Source organism: Chiloscyllium plagiosum, chromosome 40, assembly GCF_004010195.1.
Source record: "Chiloscyllium plagiosum isolate BGI_BamShark_2017 chromosome 40, ASM401019v2, whole genome shotgun sequence".
NCBI classification, from domain to species: Eukaryota; Metazoa; Chordata; class Chondrichthyes; order Orectolobiformes; family Hemiscylliidae; genus Chiloscyllium; species Chiloscyllium plagiosum.
In genome coordinates this window covers 16,702,288-16,728,568 of record NC_057749.1, presented here as the reverse complement: position 1 = coordinate 16,728,568, position 26,281 = coordinate 16,702,288, and the positions used below count along the sequence as shown (strand labels likewise).

The 26,281-nt window shown below is 38.0% G+C and overlaps 1 protein-coding gene across 2 annotated transcripts in view; it reads left to right on the top strand.

The window, feature by feature from the left end:
* The window catches only part of furina (furin (paired basic amino acid cleaving enzyme) a), a 105,166-nt gene that overhangs the window by 34,384 nt on the left and 44,501 nt on the right, over nucleotides 1-26,281 (top strand). For both annotated transcript variants that reach the window (XM_043680489.1, XM_043680487.1), the window contains exon 2: nucleotides 24,618-24,716. In XM_043680489.1, the coding sequence (XP_043536424.1) occupies nucleotides 24,618-24,716 (99 nt within the window). The remainder of the gene's footprint in view (nucleotides 1-24,617; nucleotides 24,717-26,281) is intronic.

Genomic DNA, 26,281 nt, shown 5'->3' with positions numbered 1-26,281 from the left:
TCTGTCTACTCTCCATTATCAATTAAGTGATGGAAGGGGTCATTAACAGTGCTATCAAGCAGCACGTGCTCAGTGACGTCCAGTTTGGATTTCACCAGAGTCACTCAGCTCCTGATCTCATGACAGCCTTGGTTCAAATATGGACAAAAGAGCAAGAATTCCAGAGGGAAGGTGAGAGTGACAGCCTTTCACAACAACGCGGCATTTGACCGCATATGGCATTGAACCATTGAAAACTGGAATGGGTATTGGGGCAAACGCTCTGCTGGTTAGTCGTACCTGGTACAAAGGAAGATGGTTGTGGTTGTGGAGGGTCAGTCATCTGAGCTCCAGAACATCTCTGCAGGATTCCCTCAGGGCAGTGTCCTAGGCCCAACAATCTTCAGCTGCTTCATCAATGACCTTCCCTCCGTCGTAAGATCAGCAGTAGAGATGTTCAATGATTGCACAGTGTTCAGCACCATTTGTGACTTCTCAGGTACTGAAGCAGACCGAGCTCAAATGCAACAAGATCTGGACAATATCCAGGCTTGGGCCAACAAGAGGCAAGTAACATTTGTGCCACTTCAATGCCAGACAATGACCGTCACCAATAAGAAACACGCTAACCACCATCCCTTGATATTCAACAGTATTACCATCAATGAATTCCAACAGTGGGTTACCGTTGGGGTTGCTGTTGACCAGAAACTCCACTGGACATGCCACATAACACAGTGGCTACAAGAGCAAGTCAGAGACTAGGGATACTGTGGCGAGTAACTTAACACCTGACACCCTAAAGTCTATCCACCATCTCCAAGGAACAAGTCAGGAGTGTGATGGAATACTTGCCTGGATGGGGGCAGCTCTAACAACACTCAAGAAGCTCGACACCATCCAGGACAAAGCAACCTGCTTGATTGACACCACATAGACATACATTCAATCTCTCCACCACCAATGCTCAAGATGCATTTCAGAAATGCACCAAAGCTCCTTAGACAACATTTCCAAACCCATGACTACTTCCATCTAGGACAAGGGCAGCAAGCACTTGGAACACCACCACTTGCACGTACCCCTCCAAGCCATTCACTGCCCTGACTGGAAATATACTGCTGTTCCTTCACAGTCTTTGGGTCAAAATCCTGGAATTCCCTCCCTACCGGCATTGTGGGTCAACCCACAGCAAGTGGACTGCAGTGATTCAAGAGCCTTCTCGAGCAAATAAGTGTGGGATACTAGTGTTGGCTGGCCAGCGACATCCATGACCCACAACTGAATAAAAAAACCTGACTATTAATCCCTCAGCCCCTTCCCCTCCACATTCCTGATAAAGGGCTTATGCTCAAACCATTGATTCTTCTGCTCTTCCGAGGCTGCTTGACCTGCTGTGCTTTTCCAGTGCCACACTTTTCAACCATAAATAATTTATGATTTGTTAGACATGTTTTGAGTTGTAAACTAAACTGGCTTAAAGCTGCGATGTTTCATATTAAATTTGAATTCTGAGAATTATGGTTATAATAGTAAAAATTATGAGGTAAAGTATTGAGATTCTTGGCTTGGAGTTTAGTTGTTGAAACATCTTTGAAAATTGTGCTTTTTTTCCCTAAAACTACATAAGTTAAAACTGACAAGTAAGCAAAACGCAATCCAAGAGGTCATATTTGTGTAGAGCTTCTGTATACCTTGAATTAGGGACTGAAATAGAAGAGAAGAATGATTAAGTCGATCTCTGGTCACATGTTAAACATTGGGGTGTCCAGAACTAGAGGGCATAGGTTTAGGGTGAGAGGCGAAAGATATAAAAGACACCTAAGGGGCAACTTTTTCATGCAGAGCGTGGTACATGTATGGAATGAGCTGCCAGAGGAAGTGGTGGAGGCAGGTACAATTTCAACATTTAAGAGGCATTTGGGTGGGTATATGAGTAGGAAGGGTTTAGAGGAATATGGGCCGGGTGCTGGCAGGTGGGACTAGATTGCGTTTGGATATCTGGTCGGCATGGATGGGTTGGACCGAAGGGTCTGTTTCCATGCTGTACATCTCTATGACTCTGTGAAAGCTCAATTAGTATCTTGAGAGACTTCATTTCATAGTTGCAAATTTCTGATTCCAATATATGCTTAATTGATAAATATGAAAAAACTGGCTTTTTTTTCTAGTTTAATTTGTATCAATAAACACAATTTTTCACTTCTGACTGAAAGATTGGCTGCAACTAATAAGTGCTAGTGATCTATCTTTCTCTGGAAAAGATTTTTTGTATTCACCTCAAAATTTTATGGCCTTTTGTACAGAAGTTTATTTTACATCTTGCTAGCAGGGGCAAAAACGTAGTTTTTTGGAGGCCATACAGTACTGTAGCTGTTTATTTATGAAGAGAAACTGTTTGTTTAGTTCAGAGTTTGAGCCAAGAGAGTAATGTGGTAATGTTTAACGTGACTGAGTATTTGTTAAGCTATATTGCAAGTCATTTTGTATGTTTTAGGTTGGGGGTTTGAGAGGGGGGGGGGGGGGGGGCGGGTCGTGGAATTCTGTATCAATTGGTTTGTTTTGGAGCTGCTATGGGGTATTTGAGTGCTGGGTGTGAAAACAGATGTTCTGTTGTCAAATCTTGGCTTCTGTTTGCAATATTTTCCCAAGCTTTTGGTGAGCGGAAAAGTGCTTTAAAATTTGCAGAACCTGATTCACTTCAGTTGAAGAGTCATCCATGTCAGAAAGCAGAAATATTTGCATGTAGGAGTGTCTCTTTACCCAAAAACCTTCATGTTTACAAGAATTAACAGCTGAGTGGGAAAATGAAGGAAACTACTTTCTTGACCCACACATTTTTCAGACATTTGTTTGTTCCCTCCTCTTCCTGACCCCTGGCCCCCTCTCCTCCCCTCTTGTCTCCCTCCCCTCTTCTCGTGCTCCTTGTGTTCTCTGCTCCACCCCCTCGTGCTGTCCATTCTGTTTCCATACTAATTTTAAAGTGATTTGATCACTTGCAAATATTTCATCAGTTTATCTAATTTCATGCGGCATGACCTCTCTTGACGCAACTAACTCAAAATATAAAATTAGTTGCATTTCTACCATATCCAGTCTGTGCCCAGTTCTTCTTTACCTACTTTGCTTCCCTTGCTTTATTTCACCTGGAGACTATAATTCTGAGCAGTTCAAGAGCTGAACTGAGTCTCTGCTGCTTTGCTAGAATTCACAGTCTGAATGTCTATGGTTTAAGCATTGGTTTTTACCTGGATGTGCAGATGATGCATTGATGTCCAAATCTCCCTTGCTCTATATTTCCTTTAGCTATTCTGCATAGATTTACACCAAGAATGTAATTCAATAAAAGATAAGAGGGGGAAGTCCATAATAGCATAACCATACATGGACATTCTCCAACCTCACTACATTTGATAGTACTTGCAAAAATGTAGAATGATAAGATGTACAGTTCATCTATCATAAACAGTTGCTTAAGTTTGCAGGCAATTGTTATTTGCAAGCCAAAGACTGCCATTTATACGTTACCAGTTTTTGTATTTGAGTTTTCCTTGAGGGGGTTAGTTGAGATGCTGTAAATGTGAATGCCATAGATGGGAAAATGCTGAGGGGTGTTTAAAACAAAAATAATCAACTTTGAGGTGAATCAAAACTGGTGTCCCTAATAACTGGGGAAAATAAAGACAGCTTTTTGTATGTGTTTTCTACTCTTACAGGAACGTTCAGTTCCTAGAGTTCAGGGCTTGGAATGTTTATCCACAGTTTGTACAGAAAGAAATAACCCTGTGCGCACAAATGTTAGTTACCATGGTAATTGGAGTTCAAGGGACACGAGAGGTCCTTGCACTGTGATTCAGGATTGAGGCCTGAAATTGTCCATGAAAATGTCAGACTAACCATGCTAGTATTTAATAGTGTGCCTGCATATGGCTTATATGTTCATGTTACGGGGTGGTTAATGAAGCAATGATTTAATAGACTATGGCAGCACCATTTTAGCCATGCACAATAATTTGGTAGAAAGCTCTCTATGCTCTGGTAAATACACTTTATTTGCTGTTTTATTTATTTATGTATTTAATTAAGTAGTACCTTAACGCATGCAGTGAAAAATCTGTCAGCCTTTCCAGGTTACTGAAATTTGCAAATCTGGTGTGAATTTCAGACACAGCACATCCTAGTCCAAGGTGCAAGTATTTATCCAGCAGCTTCACACAGTACTCAACTCTATAAGATTGTTGCGAATGTTGACTTACATGATAAGATACCCTAGTTACATGCCTACTCTCCATCCAGAATGGGTTTGCACCTTTGCCTTGGCTTTCTTTGCTTGGTTAGAGCTGTTAGTTACTAATTTGATTGACTTCTGCTGGCCTGGACTTTGCAAGCTGACCACCCTTGTCTCTATGGAATGTTGCTGTACTTCCATGATAATTGTGCATTCAACTCTGCCACATAATTTTAGAGTAATAAATATGTAGTAACTAATGAAGAAATCATTTCTTTTCAGAACTCTCATTCTATGCATTCCATGTGAAACATTTACTAGCATACAAATTGCAATCATTTTCTAATTAACAATCACAACTGCAATTAGCCATTTTTCATATTGCTGAGACACGTGGATAATATATTGGATAGTGCTTCTGCAATCAGTGTTTTTCTAAAATCATAAGAGTTTAGTTGAATGAAAATATTCTGAGCTTTAGGAAGAATGATCTTTACTCATTTGAAAAAGCAGCCTTCAGACAACTTAACAATCTTTGTTATCATCAATTTGTGCATCTTGAAGATGTGCAGAATTTTAAGTTCCTGAAATAGCAGGCAAAATAAATTCTTTCAGTAATCTTATTGTTACTCACAGAAGTTTGATTTCAATCTTTTTGATTTATACTGCATTAGAAAACTCTGAAAGCTTTGCACTGGATGCTCTCTTTCTCATTCTTTTGTGATTAAAGTCCCATCAGTAAATTAGTAGAAATTGAGGAAATTGTAGCTGAATCTGATGCTAGGCTTGAAACCTCTCATTGCAGAAAATGACTTGAATATTTCAGAAATTGCTACTTTAGGATTAGCTGAATTTGGAGACAAAATAGGTTAAATTTTCTTTCAGGAAAACAAAAAATGATGTGGATTCATTCCCAAACAGGATCTTTTTAAAGGAAGTATTTTGATAAACAACTGTTTGCTACAGTTGATTTTTGTTAATTTGTGCACAATCCAATATCTGCATGTTGAGTGCATTAAGAATACATTTTGGGGATTGACTTAAACATTCGTCGAAGTGTTGCCACAATAACTCATTGCAAGTAGCCTTTGGTCAGAGCCACAGGTGAAATACCTTTTATAAAAACAAAACTGCATCACTTCTACATTATGAAGTTGGAATGCTGCAATGATCCCTAATCCCTTTGTATAGGAAGGCTAAGATCATTCTGGTCCTGAGTAATTGTGAATGTGGGCGAATCACTGTTTCAATAGTTTACATTTTTCTGACTACACTTTTGGGCCAGTTGAGTGAGCGAATCTGCTGTGGAACTGTATCCTAGGAAGTAAGGAACCATCGCAGGAGGAATGGTTAGATATAGATTTAAAGTTTCATTTACTTAGTTTCAACAAGTTCTATGTGTAGTGTAGAATTAATTATTTATGTATACAAAAGGCTCATGAAACATTTTTTTCAAGTGATCAAGATTTTCACGTAATTTTGACGTTTTTGTGGATAGTTATTCCTGTTTCTGTCAATTAACTTAATTGTTTTGAGTGTTATTATATTGAATTTCACTGAAGAAATCTCTCATGCCTGTTATTGACAGTGTTATGTGGTATGTATAATTTTTTTTGTATAATGTATTATCAGGATAGGGCAGATGACATTTTTAGTCCTCCTGGGTGAAATATCGGTAACATAGCTTTACATTAATGCCATTGTGCAAGAAGGGTGGCTAGATACATTAACAAGTAGAAGGTTTTGCTGTGTAATTTGAAAAGTAAACTACTTCTGAAGCTAACTTTTCATTTTGTGCATATTTTTGCATGCAGGTGTTTTAATGAAAACTGTGTACACGTTCCTCAAAATAGCAAGTGTTTTTAACTGCAAGTTTTTGCTGGAAGAATGCATTTTATTTTGGATGAGGCTTTTTGTTAGCAAAAATGTTGCATCTATTTTTAATTGAGTCCAATCTTTCCCCTCCTTCTCCATTGTGTTCTCCAAGAAGGGACTACTTGCCTCCTTTGACTGTGTTGTTGGTAACTCTTGTAACTTCTCAGTACTTTGGGCTTGATGTTCTGTAACCTGCTTTGGGAAATTATGATGTGACACATGCAGTATAAATGCAAAGTGGCTGCTGATTGTTGCCCATTTGGTTGCTAGGTGCATGGTGTCTTGAATATGCATTAGTTAGCTTCTTTAAGTCACCATCCAGTGGAGAAGCACTTTTTAGACAAGAACAACAAATTTGAAACCAAAATGTATTTATTATCTGTGGTTTTTAAAAATAATTTTTCCTGAGTTTAGATGCCTTATGAATGTGTACCTTTTTCTCCTAAATCTTCAGCATTTTAAACTCTTCAATTGTGATTTACCTAATTTTCTTAAATTCTTTCAACAACTAGCTATATGAAATGTCTGCCATGTATCTAAATTATCAGTTTTAAAAAATTTTACATTGTCTAAAATGATACTAAAGAAGCTATTCATTTTTATAGCTTAACATTCGGTGTAATTTGTATGCTGAATATTGTTTCAGTTACTTTTAGCAATATGATTAATGTTTCTGATCTTCAGAACTGTGCTTTACCTGAAAGCTTAACTCTGCTTCTGTCTTCACAGATGCTGGCAGACCTACCAAGTATTCGCATCATTGTCTGTTTGTTCATGGGATGTGCATGTGACTGGCTGAACCCGCCATTTATTGCCATCCCTAATTAGCCAGAAGGTGGTTAAAAGTCAACCACATCACTGAGTCTGGAGTCACATGTAGGCCAGAATGGTTAGGATGGATGATTCTTTTTCCCTACAGGACATTTAGTGAACCAGAATGTTGTTTTTTTAAAACGACAGTTAAGTGGCTAAATTGCCATTAGGCTAGATTCTTAGTTCCAGTTTTTTTTTAAACTATTGAATTCAAATTTCACCATCTATAATGGTCAGATTTGAGCTCATGTCTGCAGAACATAAGTTCAGGAGATTTTTACACATTTTTAATCAACCTGTTCAGGGGTGCTATTACACATTTCTGGAACAAGTGGAATGGTTTTGGATTATTAGTCCTGTGCCATTGCCGCCACACCTTTTTCTTAATTTAAAGTTTGCAGCATCCACAGTATTTAACTCTAAGTTCTTACAGCAGTATCCTTGCTTACAGTAGGCATCTCAGCTGTTTCTGCTGTAACTCATTCACAATTCTAGTTTGTGTTCCACGAGAAGCAATTTTTATGGCAATCCTTTCTAAGTAGTCCTAACTGATGTTAAACTGCATCTGTTTTAAATTTCTATATTGCAAAATCAATCTCATCACTGTCTTAATGGTCCTGCTTTTGTCGATTTTTTTTTTTTTCTCATTGTCTTGGGCATTCTCTGAGTTGAGGATGACTTCCAATCCGGGATCTGGTAGTGGGTTTTCCTGTGGTTAAATAGTCCAATCCTGGAGCTTCACACTTTGCCAGAGGTGGGGCAGATGGTGTTTTGAGGAGATAGGTAGGTGGGAAGCTCTAGATTCTGGGTGCTCTTTGTGCTAATTGCTCCTGGCCTCTGTATGCTTCACCTTGTGATGTTCAAACTGGTTGTGCCTTTGATGCTTCTTTGATTTGTGCATTCTAGGGGAAGCAGGTCCCATGTGTTGGTAGGGATGTGGCATTTGCTTCAGGGTGTCCTTGTAGCATTTCCTCTGCCTTTCTGGTGATCGCTTACCATTGCGGAACTGAGAAGAGCAGTTGTTTGAGTGTCTTGTGTTGGGCATATGGTCAGTTTCAAATAAGATGTGATCTTATTATTGGCCATTCCATTTTTCTTTCTTCCTGTGCATAGGCATGGATGCCTAGAAAAGTACTTCCACCAAAGAAATGAAATTTGAAACCAACCCAGTTCAATTAGATGGCTGTCAAGGGCTAGAGCAACCTAAGCCAGAGAACCAATTGTACTGCACAGAACTATTGAATATTATGAAAACTAAGAAATGGGAAAACAAAATGTAACTGGTAAAGTAGGAGAAAATAGAACATGTTACATTAGTGCCTGGGCTAGGATCTTAGAATTGAGGACTGTTTCCACCCTTCCATCTAGCGAAGGTGGTGCCGAAGGGTGGCATGTTCAAGTTCAAACTCTTTTGTTCGAGCTTTGTTACAAAAAGTAAAGATTTTCTCAAAGTACACAAATTCCTCAATTTATCTTTATAGACCCAGGGGAACAGCAAACATGGACTTCTGTACTTAATAGGAATTACTATTTATTGCAAATAAATGGATTCTCAATACAGGTAAGCAACTATGAACTGCTGGTTACTAGGTAAAGCACAAACCCCTTTGTAAAGCTCCTCCTACACAGATATTGAAACACGAGTTGGTGTTTTGTATGGAGGGAAAACTGGGAAGGCATTTCAATGGCCCCTGTCCAAATGGTTCATTGAGATGATCCTTTTGCTTGCCAGGACTTGCTGTTCTTTGGTCTCTTTTCTCCAGGTACTTATTACTTCCTTGCAGGAAACAAAGAACAATTGGTTTACAAATTATAAAGTATCTGATTTACTGTTTAAAAGCAATTAGTGAGGGAACATAAACTAGCTTTCTTCAAGCATGAAGTATTTTCTATTGCTGAGAGATCCACCACCACCTCTTCGGGGGGTCCAAAGGTTTTTGGTAATATTGTTCATGTTCGCAAGCTGTTTAGCTACCCAGAGCTCTACATGGTTATTGGCAACCATCCACAGTTGGTCACAATTCCAAAAACTAACCAGCTGCTTGTTGCCAGCCAAATCTAACTTAGTACACAGCCCATCTGCAATCAGCTTTCCCATTTTTTGAGCAAAGCAGGGTAAGCGCTACTTCCAGTAAGTTTCAGCAATTTGCTCTTTTTAAAACTTAAAGCAAATCCCTTGCACAATCCTTGGTTTTAAAATCATTCCCTTTCCCGTTTCAGTTAACATTCAAAATGTACAGAAGACTGTCTTTGTTTAGGAAATAAATTGTGTAATACCAATAGTTGCCACTGTTGTAGCCTAACGATTCAAATGATAAATATCAAATATGGGGAAAAATAACAATACCATGTTGTATTGTTTGGGTGAAGTTTAGAATTTTATTACCTGGGCTCATAAAGTAGGTGTCATTTATTGCCTCTTAACCTAAAAACACAGCGCTAAATTGCTCAGGATGAAAGGGATGTATTGAAATGCAGCTTCAGATGCCAGAGCTAATCTCTATTTGAACTGTACAATGTTTTTGCTGTTAGTTTTTGAAGGGCATGTTGTGCAACCAGTATGGCCACATGCCTGCATGTTAACTTAAAGATATGTCAACACCAGCCTGCTCAGGGTGACTGAGACAGTAAACATGAACTTTGCAGTGCTTTGCAGAATGTGTGCTTGTGCTGTTTGTTTTCTTTTTAACATGGCTTTGACCTGAAACTTGAATGTACAAATGGAAAATGGTTCGTTTTTTTAAAACTTTGGCTCCAGAAAACTACAAGCCAACACTTTTAAAAAGACACTTGAGCACTGATTTTAAAGAGGGTGGGGAATGAGAAAACTACAGTCTGAATCAAATCGAAGTTCACAGATCAGAATCTCTTAAAGGGAACAAATGTGCAGTTAAACATCATGAGCTGTCCACATGTACTCAGAAGCCTGGCTTATCTTCCAATTTTACATATGTGGAGTTATCTCATCACCTTTCCATAATCTGATTTATTTTGATGCAATTTATTCCTTAGTTTTTGTTCTCTGCAAAATAGTAATATTTCAGATTAAGACAAAGACTAAACTAGTTTTCATGGCTGAAATTCAGTTAGCAAGAATGTGTTTTCACTGGGATAATGAGCTTAGTTTTAACAGTTAGTTTTGAAACAGTATAGATTAAAATATCTATTTTGTCAGGGGTCAAAACTTACATAGTTCCCTTTTTGGAAAGTGTTATCTGTAACTGTGCTAATGGTTCGTTAAAACTTGAGACACGTTGAGATGTTTTGTAATTTCCAGAACATAATGCAATCATGTAGTTGAGTTGTGCTGCCTTAAATATCTTAAGTTTGCATGACAATTACATTTTCTCTGCTTCTGTTAGTTTATTTTCACTGTCCGCATAGGCAATGGGAGAAACTGGCTGAATCTAAGGAAGTTGAATTCACTCAAACTGAAGACACCACTAACAGTACTGTGTTCAGAAAGAAAAATTGGACTTGGGAATTTGGTTTGCTATGTTAAAGAGACTAAATAAATGCAGTGTTGGCCTAATGAATAAAGCCCTGAAAATGCTAGCTATTGAAGTGAAAGCTTGAATGTCCCTAAAATGCACATTAGATTTGTGAAGGGGCTGTAAAAAAATACCTAAAACATTAGGTCGGTGTTATCATAGAGACCAGTAAACTTGGAAACCAGAATCGTTTGTTCTTCTAGACGTTGCTATACCTTGCAGCACTTTAGACATTTGTTTTTTTTTGGGCAAGCACCTATATCGGTAACTTTATTTTCTAAATGATCCAGCAGATGTGTGAAGTTGGGTTACCATCATTTAAATGTGTTTGTTCCCCCCACTCACATCATCTGATCTTTGCCCACAGTCTGGAAATCAGTTGAAAAGATTGGTTTTGTCTTGATGTCCGTGCAAAAGCACAACCACGCTGTAACATTGAAATCACAAGATGGATATCTATTGCCAAGGCATGACCAGTTAAGTGTAGGTAAGTGGTGTGTGCAGTTGTGCAGACTTTCAAAGTTCGGCAAAGGGCTTGGGGTAAGTGAATTCTGAGAGGGGGGGCAGGTCACTCAAGAAAGTTGTTTGATCAAATTAAAGTTTATGTATAGTTGTAATGCAAAATTACATTTATATGTGCAGTGTGGCCATTGACAGTATAGGAAGTGAACAATCTGTTATTAAACATTTTTCTTTCCATTAAACACAAATGAATAAGGTTAATGACTTTTTTGAAGCTTGTTTTGAAACAATGGGTATGGATGGTGACTTGTTCAGCTCTATGCACGTTTATTCAGAATTGATCCTAGTCTTCAACTAAGCAATATTTTTCATTTTAAGTGATAGCCAATTTTAGTGTATTTGTGGTACAGTTTGACAGAGGCATGATCTCTATCATCATCTGTAATCCATGTTACCAAACAATTTAAAGTGATGTAAGGTTTTGAGGATCGTACTATACATTAAGTATTCATGGGTATTGTTTTTGGGTGAAAATGTTTTTTCAGTTGAAAAAATAATGTCAACAAGGGTCAGGTAAAAGTACACAATAGAACATTACAATGCAGTACAGGCCCTTGGGCCCTTTATGTTGCGTCGCCCTGTAAAACCAATCTGAAGACCATCTAACCTACACACGCCATTCTCATCCATAGGCCTGTCCAATGAGTAATGGCTAGGTGAAGCACGGTTGGATTTTATTAGTTTGCAGGTTATACCCTCAAGGGTGGGGTGAAGCTTCTAAGGAATTCTTTGTGTTCACAAGTGATGGAGAATGACATTAAGAAAGATAGTTCAAGTTGATGACAGAAGTTTTGGTTATACAGTAGCGCCTCAACATATGAACTTAATCCGTTCCGGGACCCGGTTTGCGAACCGAAAAGTTTGCGAACTGAATCAATTTTTCCCATTGTTCGGATAGCGTAAGAATGCTTGAATGTAGCAACGAACGCTGTTCACAGTGCCCACGACAAAGACGAACTGAATGAGATCACGCGAGGCCTGAGAGCTTTTGCGTTCAACAAGCGCGTAGCAAAGCAGATCAATGAAACCACGTGGTCGCACATGGGTTTTTTGCGTTTGTACCTTGAATTTCGTATGTACGTTGAAGCAAAATTTTACGTACAATCCTGTTCATCAACCGATTTGTTTGTGAACGGGGTCGTTCGTATGTCGAGGTGCTACTGTAGTCTGAAAGGCCAAAAGATTTTGCATTTAACAATCTTCAGTCTGTAGGATTTTTTTTCTTTTTGTCATGCAGATGCAGCTAATTAAAATTGATCGGTAAAATAAACTATTAGCAATGCTATTATGCAAAACTGTGATGCATGCAGGTAATGATGTCTTGTTCAGTGACAAAAATGGACTGAAGCAAGGTCTTGCAATTTGTGTTAATTTAATGCTGAATTGGACTTGATGTAACCACGAACTATGTACTGCAGCCTGAGTTCAGGGAAATGCAAGTACAGGTACACAATTCCTTACCTGAAATCCTTGGGGGTCAGTTGTTTTTCGGAATTTGGAATTTTTCAGATTTTGGAATAACTGACATTTTCACTGTGAAATGAAAGAAAACCTAACAGCAGACCCATGTGTGAATAGTACGAGTGTTGAGACACAGTTGAAGCCTGCCAGTGCTGGGCCACGCCGCTACATCACACCTGAGTGGCGTGTTTCAAGTGGCTGTGGCATTGGGTCACCTGCTTGCACACCAAAATGATGCTCCATACTCCACGACAAACTTTTGGAGCTTTTCGGTTTTCAGAATTTCGGATAAGGATTGTGTACTTGTAGCTTAGTGATGTTGTATAGGTATTGTTAAAAGTCCATTACATTGCATGTTTTCATTGCATCAGTTTAGGTCCACATATGCAATAACTCATTTCAAATTGTCCAAAAGTTAGTGGGACTCAGTCACACCATTTCTAATGTGCACAGACATGTCTGAAAATGTAGTTAGTGCTGCCTTTTCATATATAAAGAAAATCTGAGAAAATTAATCATTATCATTTTATAAGCCCATGAACAGAATGATTAAGTAGTACAAAGCTGAGAACTTAACATGGCAGAGCCGGCATCATTGCTGTTCTGTATAAAGCATAGCAGCCCTACATCCTCACCCAGTCTTCCAATTATTCAAGAATATAGAAAATTCATAGCTTTATGTCCCATGCAGTGTTATTGGGGGAGCACCAGCCCACACGTATCTCTGGATGAATTTCTCATGTCTTGTTTTGAATACATGTCATGATGCCAAAGTTATTCATGGCCTGGTTGAGGCTTGTTAAAGTAAATTGATAAACACTGAAAATTAATAGTATATCCTGATATCTCATTCTTTCTCCTGTTTTCTTCTTTTCCTCCTCCCATTCCTGTTACTTCATGCAGTATGCTCTTAATGTAAAAGCCATTCCTTTGATCTTTGAATAGCATTTCTGCTAAAACTTTTCTGCTGCATTGTTTGCCTATTTTTTAACTTCATTGCACCAAAATCGGGTTCAAGTCTCACATACAGAATGGTGAAGTTCTCCTTATTTCGCTTGTCAGTGAATGTTAAGCACGTTAGGCTGTATATCCCAGAAGAGGCTGGAAAGGGTATACTGTAGTTGACCGTATGATATCTGTGCAGACTTATTCTGGCCACTTGTGCATTCCAAATAATTTAACCACAATTCATGGCTGTACCTTAGAGTACCTAGAACTCCAAATTCTGGAATTCCTCTTCTACACCTCCCCACTTCCAGTTGTTGTTATCTCATATTTAAGATGTTCCTGAAAAATTTAACACTTTGACAATGCTTTTGGTCATCTGATCTAGTATCTCCATATATGACTTGCTGTCAAACTTTATAATTCACCTATGAGAAGCCTTGGGATTTTTCTTTGTTAAAAGGTGCAGGATAAATAAAAACAATAGCTGTTACTTAAATGTCAACATGTACACTTTTGTCTGTGGTCACGAGACAGTGATTATGAGCAGGAACTCTGGCTAATTTACTCCCAGCGATAGTGGCAACACCATGCATCATCCAACATGGGATCAGGAAACTGAGACCAGAATTTCGACTTTGGACCTTTTTAGCAGTGAACCGAGAGGCAAGCTTCCAAGTTTCATGAGTTTGTTTCCGTTTTAAGAAGGAATTCTGTGCAAATGACGCTAGGGTAAAAAAAATGAAAATATTGAGGAAATAAGAATCAGCAGTCAGTTAAATATGTGCAAAATTTGGACAAAAAGACTTTCACTCCAAGGAATTAATCCTTCAGCTTGATGCACGTTTACAGAAATGAGTTCTGATTTCTGACATCAGAAAAGCAAATATAATAATTGAAAGGAAGACCAAAGTTGTTCAGACCTGAACAGTGGGCTAAAACATAGGTTGTGGGTGGAGAAGGGTTGTGCAATGAAATAGATTTGGCGTCCAATTGCAAAATTATAATTGTGTCAGCCACTCGGCATTTGATTTCCCAACTTACATTTTTAAGACTAATATTTCCTGTGCTAAACTTAGATGATTCCTAAGGCCCGTAACAGAACAATACTTTCAAAAAAACTAACAAAGGAGAGGTGGAGATAATCTGGTTAGATGACAATCCTGAATGTTAAAAGTCTCAGAAGCAATGAAAGATTGAATAGACGGAAGGATTTGAGGCCTGACCAAAGAATTGTATGCTGAAGGAGAGAGAATTAGTCGTAGAGATGTACAGCATGAAAACAGATCCTTTGGACCAACTCATTCGTGCTGACCAGATATCCTAAATTAATCTAGTCCCATTTGCCAGCACTTGGCCCATATCCCTCGCACCTGCTCTTATTATTATATGCATCCAGATGCCTTTTAACCACTTCCTCTGGCAGCTCATTCCATACATGCACCATCCTCTGCATGAAAAAGTTGCCCCTTATGTTCCTTTTTAAATATTTCCCCCCTCACTCTAAACCTATGTCCTCTAGTTCTGGACCACAACCCACCTTGTCTAATTATCCTATCCATACCTCTCTCCATTTTATAACTTCTATAAAGTCACCCCTCAGCCTCCGACACTCCAGGGAAAACAGCCCCAGCATATTCAGCGTCTCCCCACAGCTCAAATCCTCTAAACCTGGCAACATCCTTGTAAATCTTTTTTGAACCCTTTCAAGTTTGTTTAATTTTGTGTTGGAGCAACTTGGCAATTAAAGGTCTATTCTGCTCAGGTGGTTAATGAATTGTGAACTCACTATATAACTTGATTTTTTCCTTTACATTAAAAGTCCAGTTGCAATCTTTTAAATTTCTATTCATTCTTTGTGAGTGCTTTATAAAATATTTCCTGAATAAACATAGCAATTGAAAGTGTTGATAAGCGAAGATCACAATTGCAGTATCTTATGCATTTGGAATAGTGGAAAAGAATTTGCAAAATTTGTTTATAACTAATTAAAAAAAAATTTAACATCTAACATTGAACACCTTAATCTGGCTTTGGCTATAGCTGTAGATCTTAACTCTTGAAAAAGCTTAACAGTGAGGAAAGCATATCAAGTGAAGTAACCACTTGTAGTTTGGAATAGGAAGATAGTTGAAGATAGGAAGATTCAATCTTAACTTTCAATTCAATTTCAGAAGGGGAAGGGCTCAGTAAAACAAAACTAGCAATAATTTGACAGATTCTGTCAGAGGTCATGTAATAGCAAGTGTGGAAAAGAACTGGTGCCATAGGCACTTCTGTGCTCCAATAGAAGGTGAGTGCTATCTGGACGGAATTAAAACCTTGGCTCGCATCTAACTACCCCACCTGCTCTGGTCGTTGGTGAATCTGCGAACTGGATTCCAAAGTATTGTTCATTTCTCAATGCTACCTAGTCTTCCTTGCATTTAATTCACAAATGCTTTCCATTTACAATAAAATGTTAATCCAAACCCTTAACTGCCTGCCTGAGAGATGCTGCACTGTAATAGTAATATCTTCCCCTGTGACACCCTAGGTATGTGTTCTTATGATTGTACAGTTGTTTTTTTCAAGGAAACTAATCAGTAGTCACACAAAATGTCACATCTTTTAGAAATTTATTAAGTTTTTAATCTTCTAAAGCAACAGTTGGCTACACTTCAAATACAAGACCATCTAATCTGAAATAAACGCATTGTATGAATTATAAACAAGTTAGACAAGCCTCTGACAACGTATCAGTCTTTATATTCTCAAGTCTATCTATTTTCCCTTTTTACTCTACGCTGAATTTTCTCTCTCACATAGCTGCTTTCTATACTCACTGTTTAGAAATGAAGATTTAGTTTAGTGTGCTCTTTTCTAGCTCATTATTTTCAAGGACCTTTTAAAATTTCCTCCCACAATTGTCTTGCTTTCATTTGTAGTGTTGTGCTTGCTCAATTGGTGGTGGCGCTCATGAATCCGAGGTCAAGCCCCACTTGAGATTCATGTTTCAGGGCAACACTGAGGGAGTTCTGCTTTATCACATGTCAAATATTTATTAGAAATCACATCTGCCAGCACCATAAGAATGTTAAAGATACCATGGTCCTACTTGAAGAGGAGCACGACATTGGATTTTCTCGCCTCTAAATGACATGGACAATACAGTGTCAATTGGCAAGATTCATTAAACAAGGTTTTTGTTGAAGAAACTGTTTTTTTTTCCATCCCAGGTCTGAATAATGATGTAAATCCTATTTAGTGAGCAGCATGTCATACCAACATTTACATCTACTCGTACTTTACTAATTTCTGACTTGAAAGTCACTGCAGTTACCTCAGCTAGTGTGCTGCATCCTCCTCCAGGCCTCTGGCTTGGCCTGCATCCTCCAGTATTTATGGGTAAAATCTATGGGCAGAGACCATTACACTACCTGTCCACAGAAGTCAGCATTGGATATCTACTGGCTTCACGTTGAGCTGCACAGATATCAATCAGGGATTTAGTTATTCATCAGTTGAGACTGTCCCTCCTCATTTGTTTGGTGGGGGGTGGAATTTTAAGATGTTTCAGTTCCATTGACCTGGAGACTTTCAATTCTGACAGTCTGGAGACTTCATTAATGAAATAATTGCTCTACTGCTAAGATGACTATTCATCCAACATGAACTGCCCAGTGGCCTCTGGCAATCTCTTTCTGTATGATAAAACTCAATTTTATGTTATTTCAGCAATTAATATCCCAGGTAATTGAGAATCTTTAAATCACATGCTCACTTGGAGAAACTATGCAGGTTCACTGCTCAAAATGGTTTTGCTGCTTGCTTTTTTTTAAACAAAAAGGTCACCTTCACTGAACTGAAAAGTAAAATCTATTTTTCCAGCTCCTTTTTGAAACCAGGTTGCCTACTAACAACAATACACCACATGCATCATGTGTCATAGTAGGCCTAATTTGTAAATTGCAACCTTGAGAGTCATTTCAGACTTGCTAACTGGCAAATTTAATTGAAAGTTATATTAAAAAAATGTAATTAACTAAGGTCCAGATTGTCTCTTTGTCCTTAGTAATCGTGGTATATTTTTGGCTGAATGTGCAGATTGTTTAATTTGCCAGCCAGATATTGAACTTGAAGCTTTTATTAGTGGAGCATTGATGAAGGTGGTTTGAATCAGTGGCTCATTAAAGTAGATTCACAGCTGCAATTGATTTCATAACTGGTAGGAAAATGTATTTGAGAAGTTACGATCTCCTAGAGTTTATGGAATCTCTTTATTTCACCATATTGATTTTGTTTGAATTTTTATTTGAAAGTTGCCTTGTGGGTTTATTGCAACAATGTGGAGCAATGAGTTCAAATACAGCCTGCAGCGCAAATGCTGCAGGCTGGCGCAGTGCACTGTGCAGAGTCCAATCAAAAGCTGGAGTCACAGGCCTAGATCCTGGTATAACCAATAATCTACATACGTGTACAGATCTGCCTTTGTACCATAAGTGGTTCAATAATATGAACAAGCTGACATATCTACTAAATTAGTGTACAGTATATGAACGCAATTTAGGTATTATGGGAATTGAGAAAATTGAGGCCTGTAAACATTGTTATTGACAAATTATTCTGAACCTGAGGCTTGTATTTGAGACCAACTCTGCGTGCAGTTGCTTATTACAATGCCTTCTCATCTAAAGTTGAAATAAATTTACAAAAGGTAAATATGTATATAACTTCTAAAGAAACTAGATTTGTACTGTGCTGGTCATGCTAAGTGAGTGCCAGAGTGCCGAACTATTTGACTCAAAGAATCGCTTTCAAAGCATAATTATGGTTTTTAGTTAGGGAAACACTAACCAGTTTGTGCACTGAGAGTTCACAAGTGGCATGTTGGCTGTATGACTAGTTAGTGTATTTGCAGATATTTGTTGAATTAATTTTGGAAAAATACTGGGGGAATATCTTTTAAAAGCTTCAAGGTGGGCAATTTGAAGTTTAATTTGAATAATGGTGTCTATGCCAATGCAGTCTTACTTTGTATGACACTAATCTTAGATTATGTATTCTAGTCCTGGCGAGAAGCTTCCACTTGGAAATGATTCTACCTCCCAGATGCTGCAATTCTTATTCCTTAACATAGAATTCTTGGTTTTCTAAATGGATAATCAAGTTAACTGTTCATACTTTCCCATAATCAAGAATTAAGTGTTAAAAAGGCTGTAGTACTGTCCAGACTAGAGGGGGATGTTTAACTTAGCTAAAATGCAATTTTAGACTCTCTACTGGGCATTAAACCTGTGTGGGTTGGGGATGAAAACATTAAGGAGAAAGTGAGGTCTGCAGATGCTGGAGATCAGAGCTGGAAATGTGTTGCTGGAAAAGCGCAGCAGGTCAGGCAGCATCCAGGGAAGAGGAGAATCGACGTTTCGGGCATAAGCCCTTCTTCAGGAATCATTAAATCTGGGAGGTGATAAGCATTTTTAAATCAAATAGATCCACAAAAGGTAATGATGGGTGATTTAAGGTTAAATAATGCAAAACAAATGGGCAGTGGTGAGTCCCAAGAGTTATTTCACTCCAAAGCAAACATGTTAACCTCAAACCTTCAATAACATGTTTGTAATCCATCTCTGTTCATCAAGTACTTGAAAATCTTAAACCTTTCCAAAATGGCTGATTATATACAGTTTGTCTAAAAGTATGATTTTTTAATAGAAACTCAATTTTTCTACCCAAATTTTTATTTAAGGTATTTACATCAACTACATAATTATTGTAAATTTGAAGCCTAATGTGTCGCCAAAATAGCCACCAGATTTTAAAATTTATTGCTAACATTCAACATCTCTTGCTGACATTTAAAAATTGCTAATGCTTCAATTTTTCTAAAGTTATTCACTATATAAATTGATATAGACCAATGTAGCATTTCAATACTTCAACTGTTTGCATTTTAAATGGTAGCTTCAAAATGTTGGGATTTATTCATAACTTCAAATGACACATTTTGGAACTTGAATCTATTCATGGGTCTGCTTTTTTTAAAAAAACGCATATGCTAAGATTACTAAACTGAATGAAGTTGACTGAAGTGTTTGTTTAGAAGTTATTTTAATTAGGAAAATTAGTGCAATCAACAATTGTTGTGAAATAGGCTGTGTATATAGAGAGCACTGGAAGAACAATGAGCTCGTCTTACAAATGAGGGCTTCTGATAACATTTTCTTCCTGGTCTTAGTTGCTGAGTGTTCAAACAGTGTAGCCCTAAATTCTGGAATACCATTTTTTCCCTTTCTCTCCTTGAAGGCACTCCTGAAAATTCTACCTTTGCCCATGCTTTTGGTTGCCAAGGATAATAGCTTCTCTGAACATGTTGAATTGTTTCAAAATGCTCTTGTGAAGTGCCTTTTAGTTTTTGTATTACTTTGTGTGCTGTTTAAATGTATATTGTTGATATTTAAAACAAAATATTGATACTGCTTTGAATTTTTTATAAAAATAAAAATCCAAGAAGTTATAACTGCTGGTTGCAGGTGCCATTTGATCCTACTCTCATTAGGATCAATATGTGCAAAGTGTTGCTTGCGTGTACAATCAATGTATGTAAAGTATTCTATCTCATGTTTTTACATGTAATTGAAACTTGCATGACATCATTTAGGCCTGTCAAGTCTTGTTAATTTAGTGGGAAAATTGCTTCTCCTTTTAGATTTAAAATGTGTTGTGTTCTGCTGACTATACCACAAGTGCTGTGTAACTTTGGTTGAGGAACAGAAGATGTACAAGTGTTGAAGACCGGGAAGAGCCTTGAGGCTGCTTTCCTTCTGAATGTTTGGTCTGAGATATGAGAAAATACAGAAGTAATTTGAGGATTTCATCTTTAAAAGGATGATATAGATATTTGAGCATATGTCTGGATATTTTAAAGAAACTTAGTAGATTAGGGATTGGATATTCAGAATAATGAAACTTTTTTTCAGTCTGCTGTCAGACAGCCATGTTTATGGAAGGGGCTTTCAGGGAGAGAGTAGGAGTCAAGAAACCTACAATGTTTTACAAATATTCAGATCCTAGAATCGGGAGATTGAGAATTACTCTGGATATAGTAAGGGTGGGGGGAACATTTTCACCTGCAATTGTGCAAATTGTGACGTGATTTCTGTCTTTAAAGGAGAATAAAGCAGGTACAACTCTATATATTTGATCTAACACTGACATTGACAGCTCTATATTATTGCTCAGATTGAATCCTTGCTCATCACTCCACAATTTCCATTACATGCATGTTATCTATTAAAAAGTTTAAACCCTTAATTACACATGCTAATTAAATACTTTGCTTGCAACTGAATATAACTCTTTTTTGCCCTAAATATGCTACTAGAGATAGAATTACTGCAAGGTCATTTTGTAAGTTCTGTGAAGCTAATTGTTGCAAATTTCATAAATTCTAAGAATATTGTGTAGTAAGGGTTTTTAAAAATTTAATCAGCCTGTTTAGGAATGTTATTTCACACCTTTTTGCAACAGCTGAGACTTGAACCTGGGTCTCCAAATCCAGGGGTAGGGACACTATCATTGTGCCACACTGGCCCTTCAGCAGAGTTTACCTTTATAAAAAATTAAAGCCCCCTGTATGGCTCAGACACTTCCCAGTGTGGTCAGGGTCTATTCCAGTGCCTCGGATGCTGCCTGACCAGCTGTGTTTTTTCAGAACAACACTCTCAACTCTATTCCAGGGCCACCTTCCCAGAAAAAGTGATATTATAATTTTATTTATTCAACTTTTTCAATTTGAGGTTTATTAGATACTTCAGTGCAAGTACTGAACTGTAAAGTGCTGTCAGGCTGTAAAAATAGTTTGAATCAGTGAAGGGCTGAGTAATTGTCCAGTCACTTCATATTTTAAGTATTAGAGTCAGCTGCAGACCATCACAACCTTGTTTCTGATATCATTGTGAATCACTTACACCCACATAAAACCAGAATCTTTAGCTCACTATCCATGTATATAGTAAATGGTAACCCCTGACAAACTAATTGAATCATTTCATTCAATTCATATTGTAAATCTTACTCAAGTATCGTCTTTGGGTTTTCACACACTTCCCCTGATGCTGCCTGCCTTCCATGAGGCTGTTGGTCATACTGGATAGGATCTAGCATAATGCACGTTGGTTGTCTTCTGGGTTTGCACCCCAGTCGCAATTCTTCACTGGGAAATGCTTCAGCTGGACTATCAGGCAAGTTGGTGAATGTCTTTCCTGCTGCTAAATATTTAGGCACTTAATTTATTTATTGTTGCATTCTGTTTTGTTAACACTGCATATTCAACAAAGTGCAGTTTTTCAAGAGAGATTTTACTGGCTGTACACATGGCAAAGAGCTCAAAAGTATTTGGTGACCAGCGTATTTGGGAGCGCTTGTAATATGCAGGAATGTGGACAACGAGACAAGACACCAAGATGACTGTACTAAGAAATAGGTAACATACAAATGTGAATCCTGCTCTGAGTGCAGAATATGTTTTTTGTTTGGGGGTGAGGCATGGGGAGTTGTGATTAGCATAAGGTTGAATTCAAATTCACTTTTGTTCCCCCATTCTTGAAAGATATAGGGCCAATTGCTGATATTACCCCAGTAGGTATCTTTAAACTCAAGCACTTTTAATTTAACCTGAAACCTTTCCATCTAATATGGTTCTGTTACAGCATATGTACTAACTATACCATCGAAGGAAACCTGTTGAAATGGTTTGGTGTGTATAAAAAAATGAACGTCTGTGCGCATGTGGGTATATTTTTTAAAGCAGCATTTGTTGCTTGTCTGGTTTACTATGCCATTTATAAACTGATCAAGTAGAAACATATTTGATTATCCAGGAGCTCTGTTGGATCCAAGCTGATTCATACCTGTTTTATGCCGTCCAGTTATGTCCAGCTGTTTTTACACAAGCTCATTAGTTTTATCTCTGCTTGGAGGGGAAAAGGCACCATTTTGAAAAAATAATCTATCAGCTCCTTAATGGACCTAATTAATTTGGCTGAAATCCATATATATCTTACCCAGTTCAATTTCAAATCTATCATTTTGGCTGATCTTTAGCCCCTCAAATTTACCCCATTATTCAGTAAGGTCATGGCTGATTTTGCCCCAAACCTCACCTTTTTTGTTAGTTCATCATAGCTACTGACTCCCTGATATTTCACAAATCTTAGCGATCTCCTCTTTAAATATACTCTCTGCTCCACCTTCTACAACTGTCTGGGATAGAGAATTCCAAACATTTGCTACCCGCTAAGAGAAGAAATTTCTATGCATCTTGGTTTTAAATGCACGTTCCCTTGTTCTGTAACTATGCTCCCTCCGAGTTTGAGAAACCCCATTCGTGGAAACATCTCAATACGAACCCTGTCAAACCCCTTCAGAATCATGTATGCTTCATTAAGATCACCTGTCATTCTTCTCAACACTCTAGCAAATAAAAGCAAGTAATCTGTTTAACTGTATTTGATAAATCAACCCTGGCATCCCAGGAATCAGCCTAGCGAATCTATTTTGAACTACCTCTATGTCAGCGCATCCATTCTTCACTAGACAGGGTAGACGGGAAGAAACATATCCCCTTAACGGAAGGATTGATGACCAAGGACCGAGATTAAAATTAAGTTAAGGGGCAGAAGAGATAGAGGACCTGAGAGGAAAAGGTTTTCAACTTTCGGGGTGTTGGGAATCTGGAACTCAATGAAGTTATAGATGCAGAAATCCTCAACATTTAAGAAATATTTAAACATGCATAAGTGGTTATTTTTGACTACAATAGGCTGAAGACGATACAACTCTATGGGTACACTTTACTCCAAGTTCTGCCTGATTGACACCGTGTAGAGTTTTAAAAAGACTTTTCCCTATTTTTAAACTCCAAACCTTTTATCAATAAATTCCATTTGTCTTTTACTTCCATGCTAACGTTTTGTGTTTGTGCACAAAAATATTCTGATCCTTGCATATTTTTGGGAAGTCTTTCCATTTAACTAAGTCTTCCTTTTGATTCTGTATACCAAAGCGCATGACTTAGCACTTCCTGACATTAAGCACCATTTGTCAAATTGTTTGCTCACTTAACTGGTGGGGTTGCAGATTTAGGATTGTAGTTATAATTATCCTTATAATTTTAACCTGTGGAGAGAAACAGTACTAGTTGGGTTTGAATAAAGTAAGGATTGGATGAGGGTTGCTGTGAATCTCTTGATAGTCAAATAACCTGCCACCCTTACTGCAGCAACAAATTGGCTGCTCGAGTAATGTACCCATCGCAATAGTTGTGGACTTCACCAAGTGAGGGAAAGGTTTGCTGTATGTCTGTCATAAAGTTTAAGATGACTGACTGTATTCTGAAAAAAATCCTGCATGTTAAGTGTATTGTGATTTGGTAAATTTTACTATTGGGCATTTGGAAACTACACAGTGTAAATAAGCAGTCTTATGTAAGACTGAGATGAGAAGAGTTTTTTTAAAAACAGACATTGACAGTCTGTGGAATGTTCTACCCCAGAAAGAAGTGGAACATGGGTCATTGAATAATTTTAAGGTAAGGACAAATGATTAACAAGGGAGCCTTAGAATATCAGAGGTATCCAGGAATTTGGACTTCGGCTGCAATTGGATCAGTAATGGTCTTATTGAATAGTGCAGTAGGCTTGAGGGGCGAACTGGTCTGTTCCTTATTCTTGTGTTTGTATGTGTCATTATAAAATTTAAATTCTTATTCTGTGAGATTGCAAGTTTGCTTTGAAGACTCAACTTTATGGTACTGCAACCATGTGTAGAACCATATTGTTCTGAATAAGATCAACTAACTCAGCTGAAATCAAATTGTTATCAGCACAGTTTCATTTATGTACAGTGTTAATGTAATAAAATGTCTCCGGTTTCTTCACAGAAGAATTATAAGGCAAAAATATACTGAGCCAAATTCAGAGATACTGGGGCAGATGGCCAAAAATTTAGTAGTTAGTTTTAAGAAGCAACTTAAAATAGGAGGGAGAATCTGAGGTTTAGGAAGGGCATTCCAGAGATTAGACCCTTGGCAGCTGATGCTACAGCTGCCATTGATGAAGTAATTAGGATTGGGGTTGCTCAAAAGGCTACAGTTAGAGGAAGGCTGAGATCTTTGTTGTGACTCTGAAGGAGTCTTGTGCCTTATGTATTACATAAAACATGCTTTTTCTTTTTCAGGAACATTCCTTTCGTTTGACTTAATAGACGTGATATTTTTAATAGTTATTGTATGTACTAATAAGCCTTGTGTTTCTGTTTTGCAGATTTTTGATGATTATTATCATTTTCGGCATATGGGCGTGATGAAACGATCATTGAGTCAACATGTGCATCATCAGAATAAACTGCGACAGGATCCTCAGGTATGTTCAGGATCGGGCTTGAATTGCAATTCTCCTACAGTGAAATAGACCTCAGCAATCAGTAGAAATGGCCATTTTTGGCTGTAGGTCGTACTGCTATAATGCGCCTTTTGTCAGCGCAAATTGACTAGCACGATTGATGAATTGTGAACGTTGTTTGGATAATGTGAACTTTCGACTGAACAGGTAGTGATTTTTCTATTAGTGATCTTCTAGGGTCCGATTTTCTGTAGTGGTTTTCCATAACACGAGGTTGCAGAGGAACACAACTGTTATTTTTTCATTTGTTCTGCTATAACATAAGTAGTCAGTATGACAAAAGAGAATATCTTGGTTTACCGGCCTTTATTTTCAATTAATGACAGTGGGTCGACAATGATAATGCAGTATATGCAATTTATCTGAAGTATCAAAAGACCTTCAATAATCTTCCCCTAAATTGACTAGTTAATAAGCTCAGCATATGTACTTAAAATCCCTGAATTAGTCGGTCCGATTGTTTGTTTCAGAAGCCTAATTTTTTAGTGCCTTGAACTGGATTTACTAGCTCTAATTGCCAGACTGGTTTTGGTGTCTGAGACCTGCTAACAGTCATTCAGAACCTGAAGTCAGTTATAGAGAAAAACAAAATTCAGCTTGGGAATATATGAGCTGGATTAGTGGTGCTGGAAGAACACAGCAGTTCAGGCAGCATTCGAGGAGCAGTAAAATCGACGTTTCGGGCAAAAGCCCTCCTGATGAAGGGCTTTTGCCCAAAACGTCGATTTTACTGCTCCTCGGAAGATGCCTGAACTGCTGTGTTCTTCCAGCACCACTGATCCAGAATCTGGTTTCCAGCATCTGCAGTCATTGTTTTTACCTAATATGAGCTGAACCGACTGAGCTTGTTTGTTTCTTTTGGGTGGGACCAAGATTGTATGTGCAGGAGTGCAGACAAACAAGAAGCTCAGATTCCACTCCTGTGCTGATTCCACTCCTTGCTAATTCCTCAGATTCCATTGAGAAGCAGAAGAGAATCTTGGAACTTCTATTTTAGTAGCACCAGTTGTTATACACTGAGCTTTCAAGGTGATAATGTAGTCTTCAAAGTGCATTTCTTCCAACTTCTGTTTTTTTTAACAGTACTGGACTAATTGTGAACACTGAATCTGAATTCTGCTTGTGCATTTAAGTTTCTGATCAAAGCTTGTGGACTTGTATGCAATATCTGCAGGCTTAACACGCTTTTTCTGACATCAGTCCATTTCATGTACAATTTAATTTGAAATGCAGGCTGGCAGTTCAAATCTTGGGTATAGAACTGCTTGAGCAGAGTTGTAAATTCTAGTACTCTCTGCTTGGCTCGCATTCAAAGCAGAGCTGAAAATGTGTTGCTGGAAAAGCGCAGCAGGTCAGGCAGCATCCAAGGAACAGGAGAATCGACGTTTCGGGCATAAGCCCTTCTTCAGGAATGAAGAAAGTGTGTCCAGCAGGCTAAGATAAAAGGTAGGGAGGAGGGACTTGGGGGAGGGCCGTTGGAAATGCGATAGGTGGAAGGAGATCAAGGTGAGGGTGATAGGCCGGAG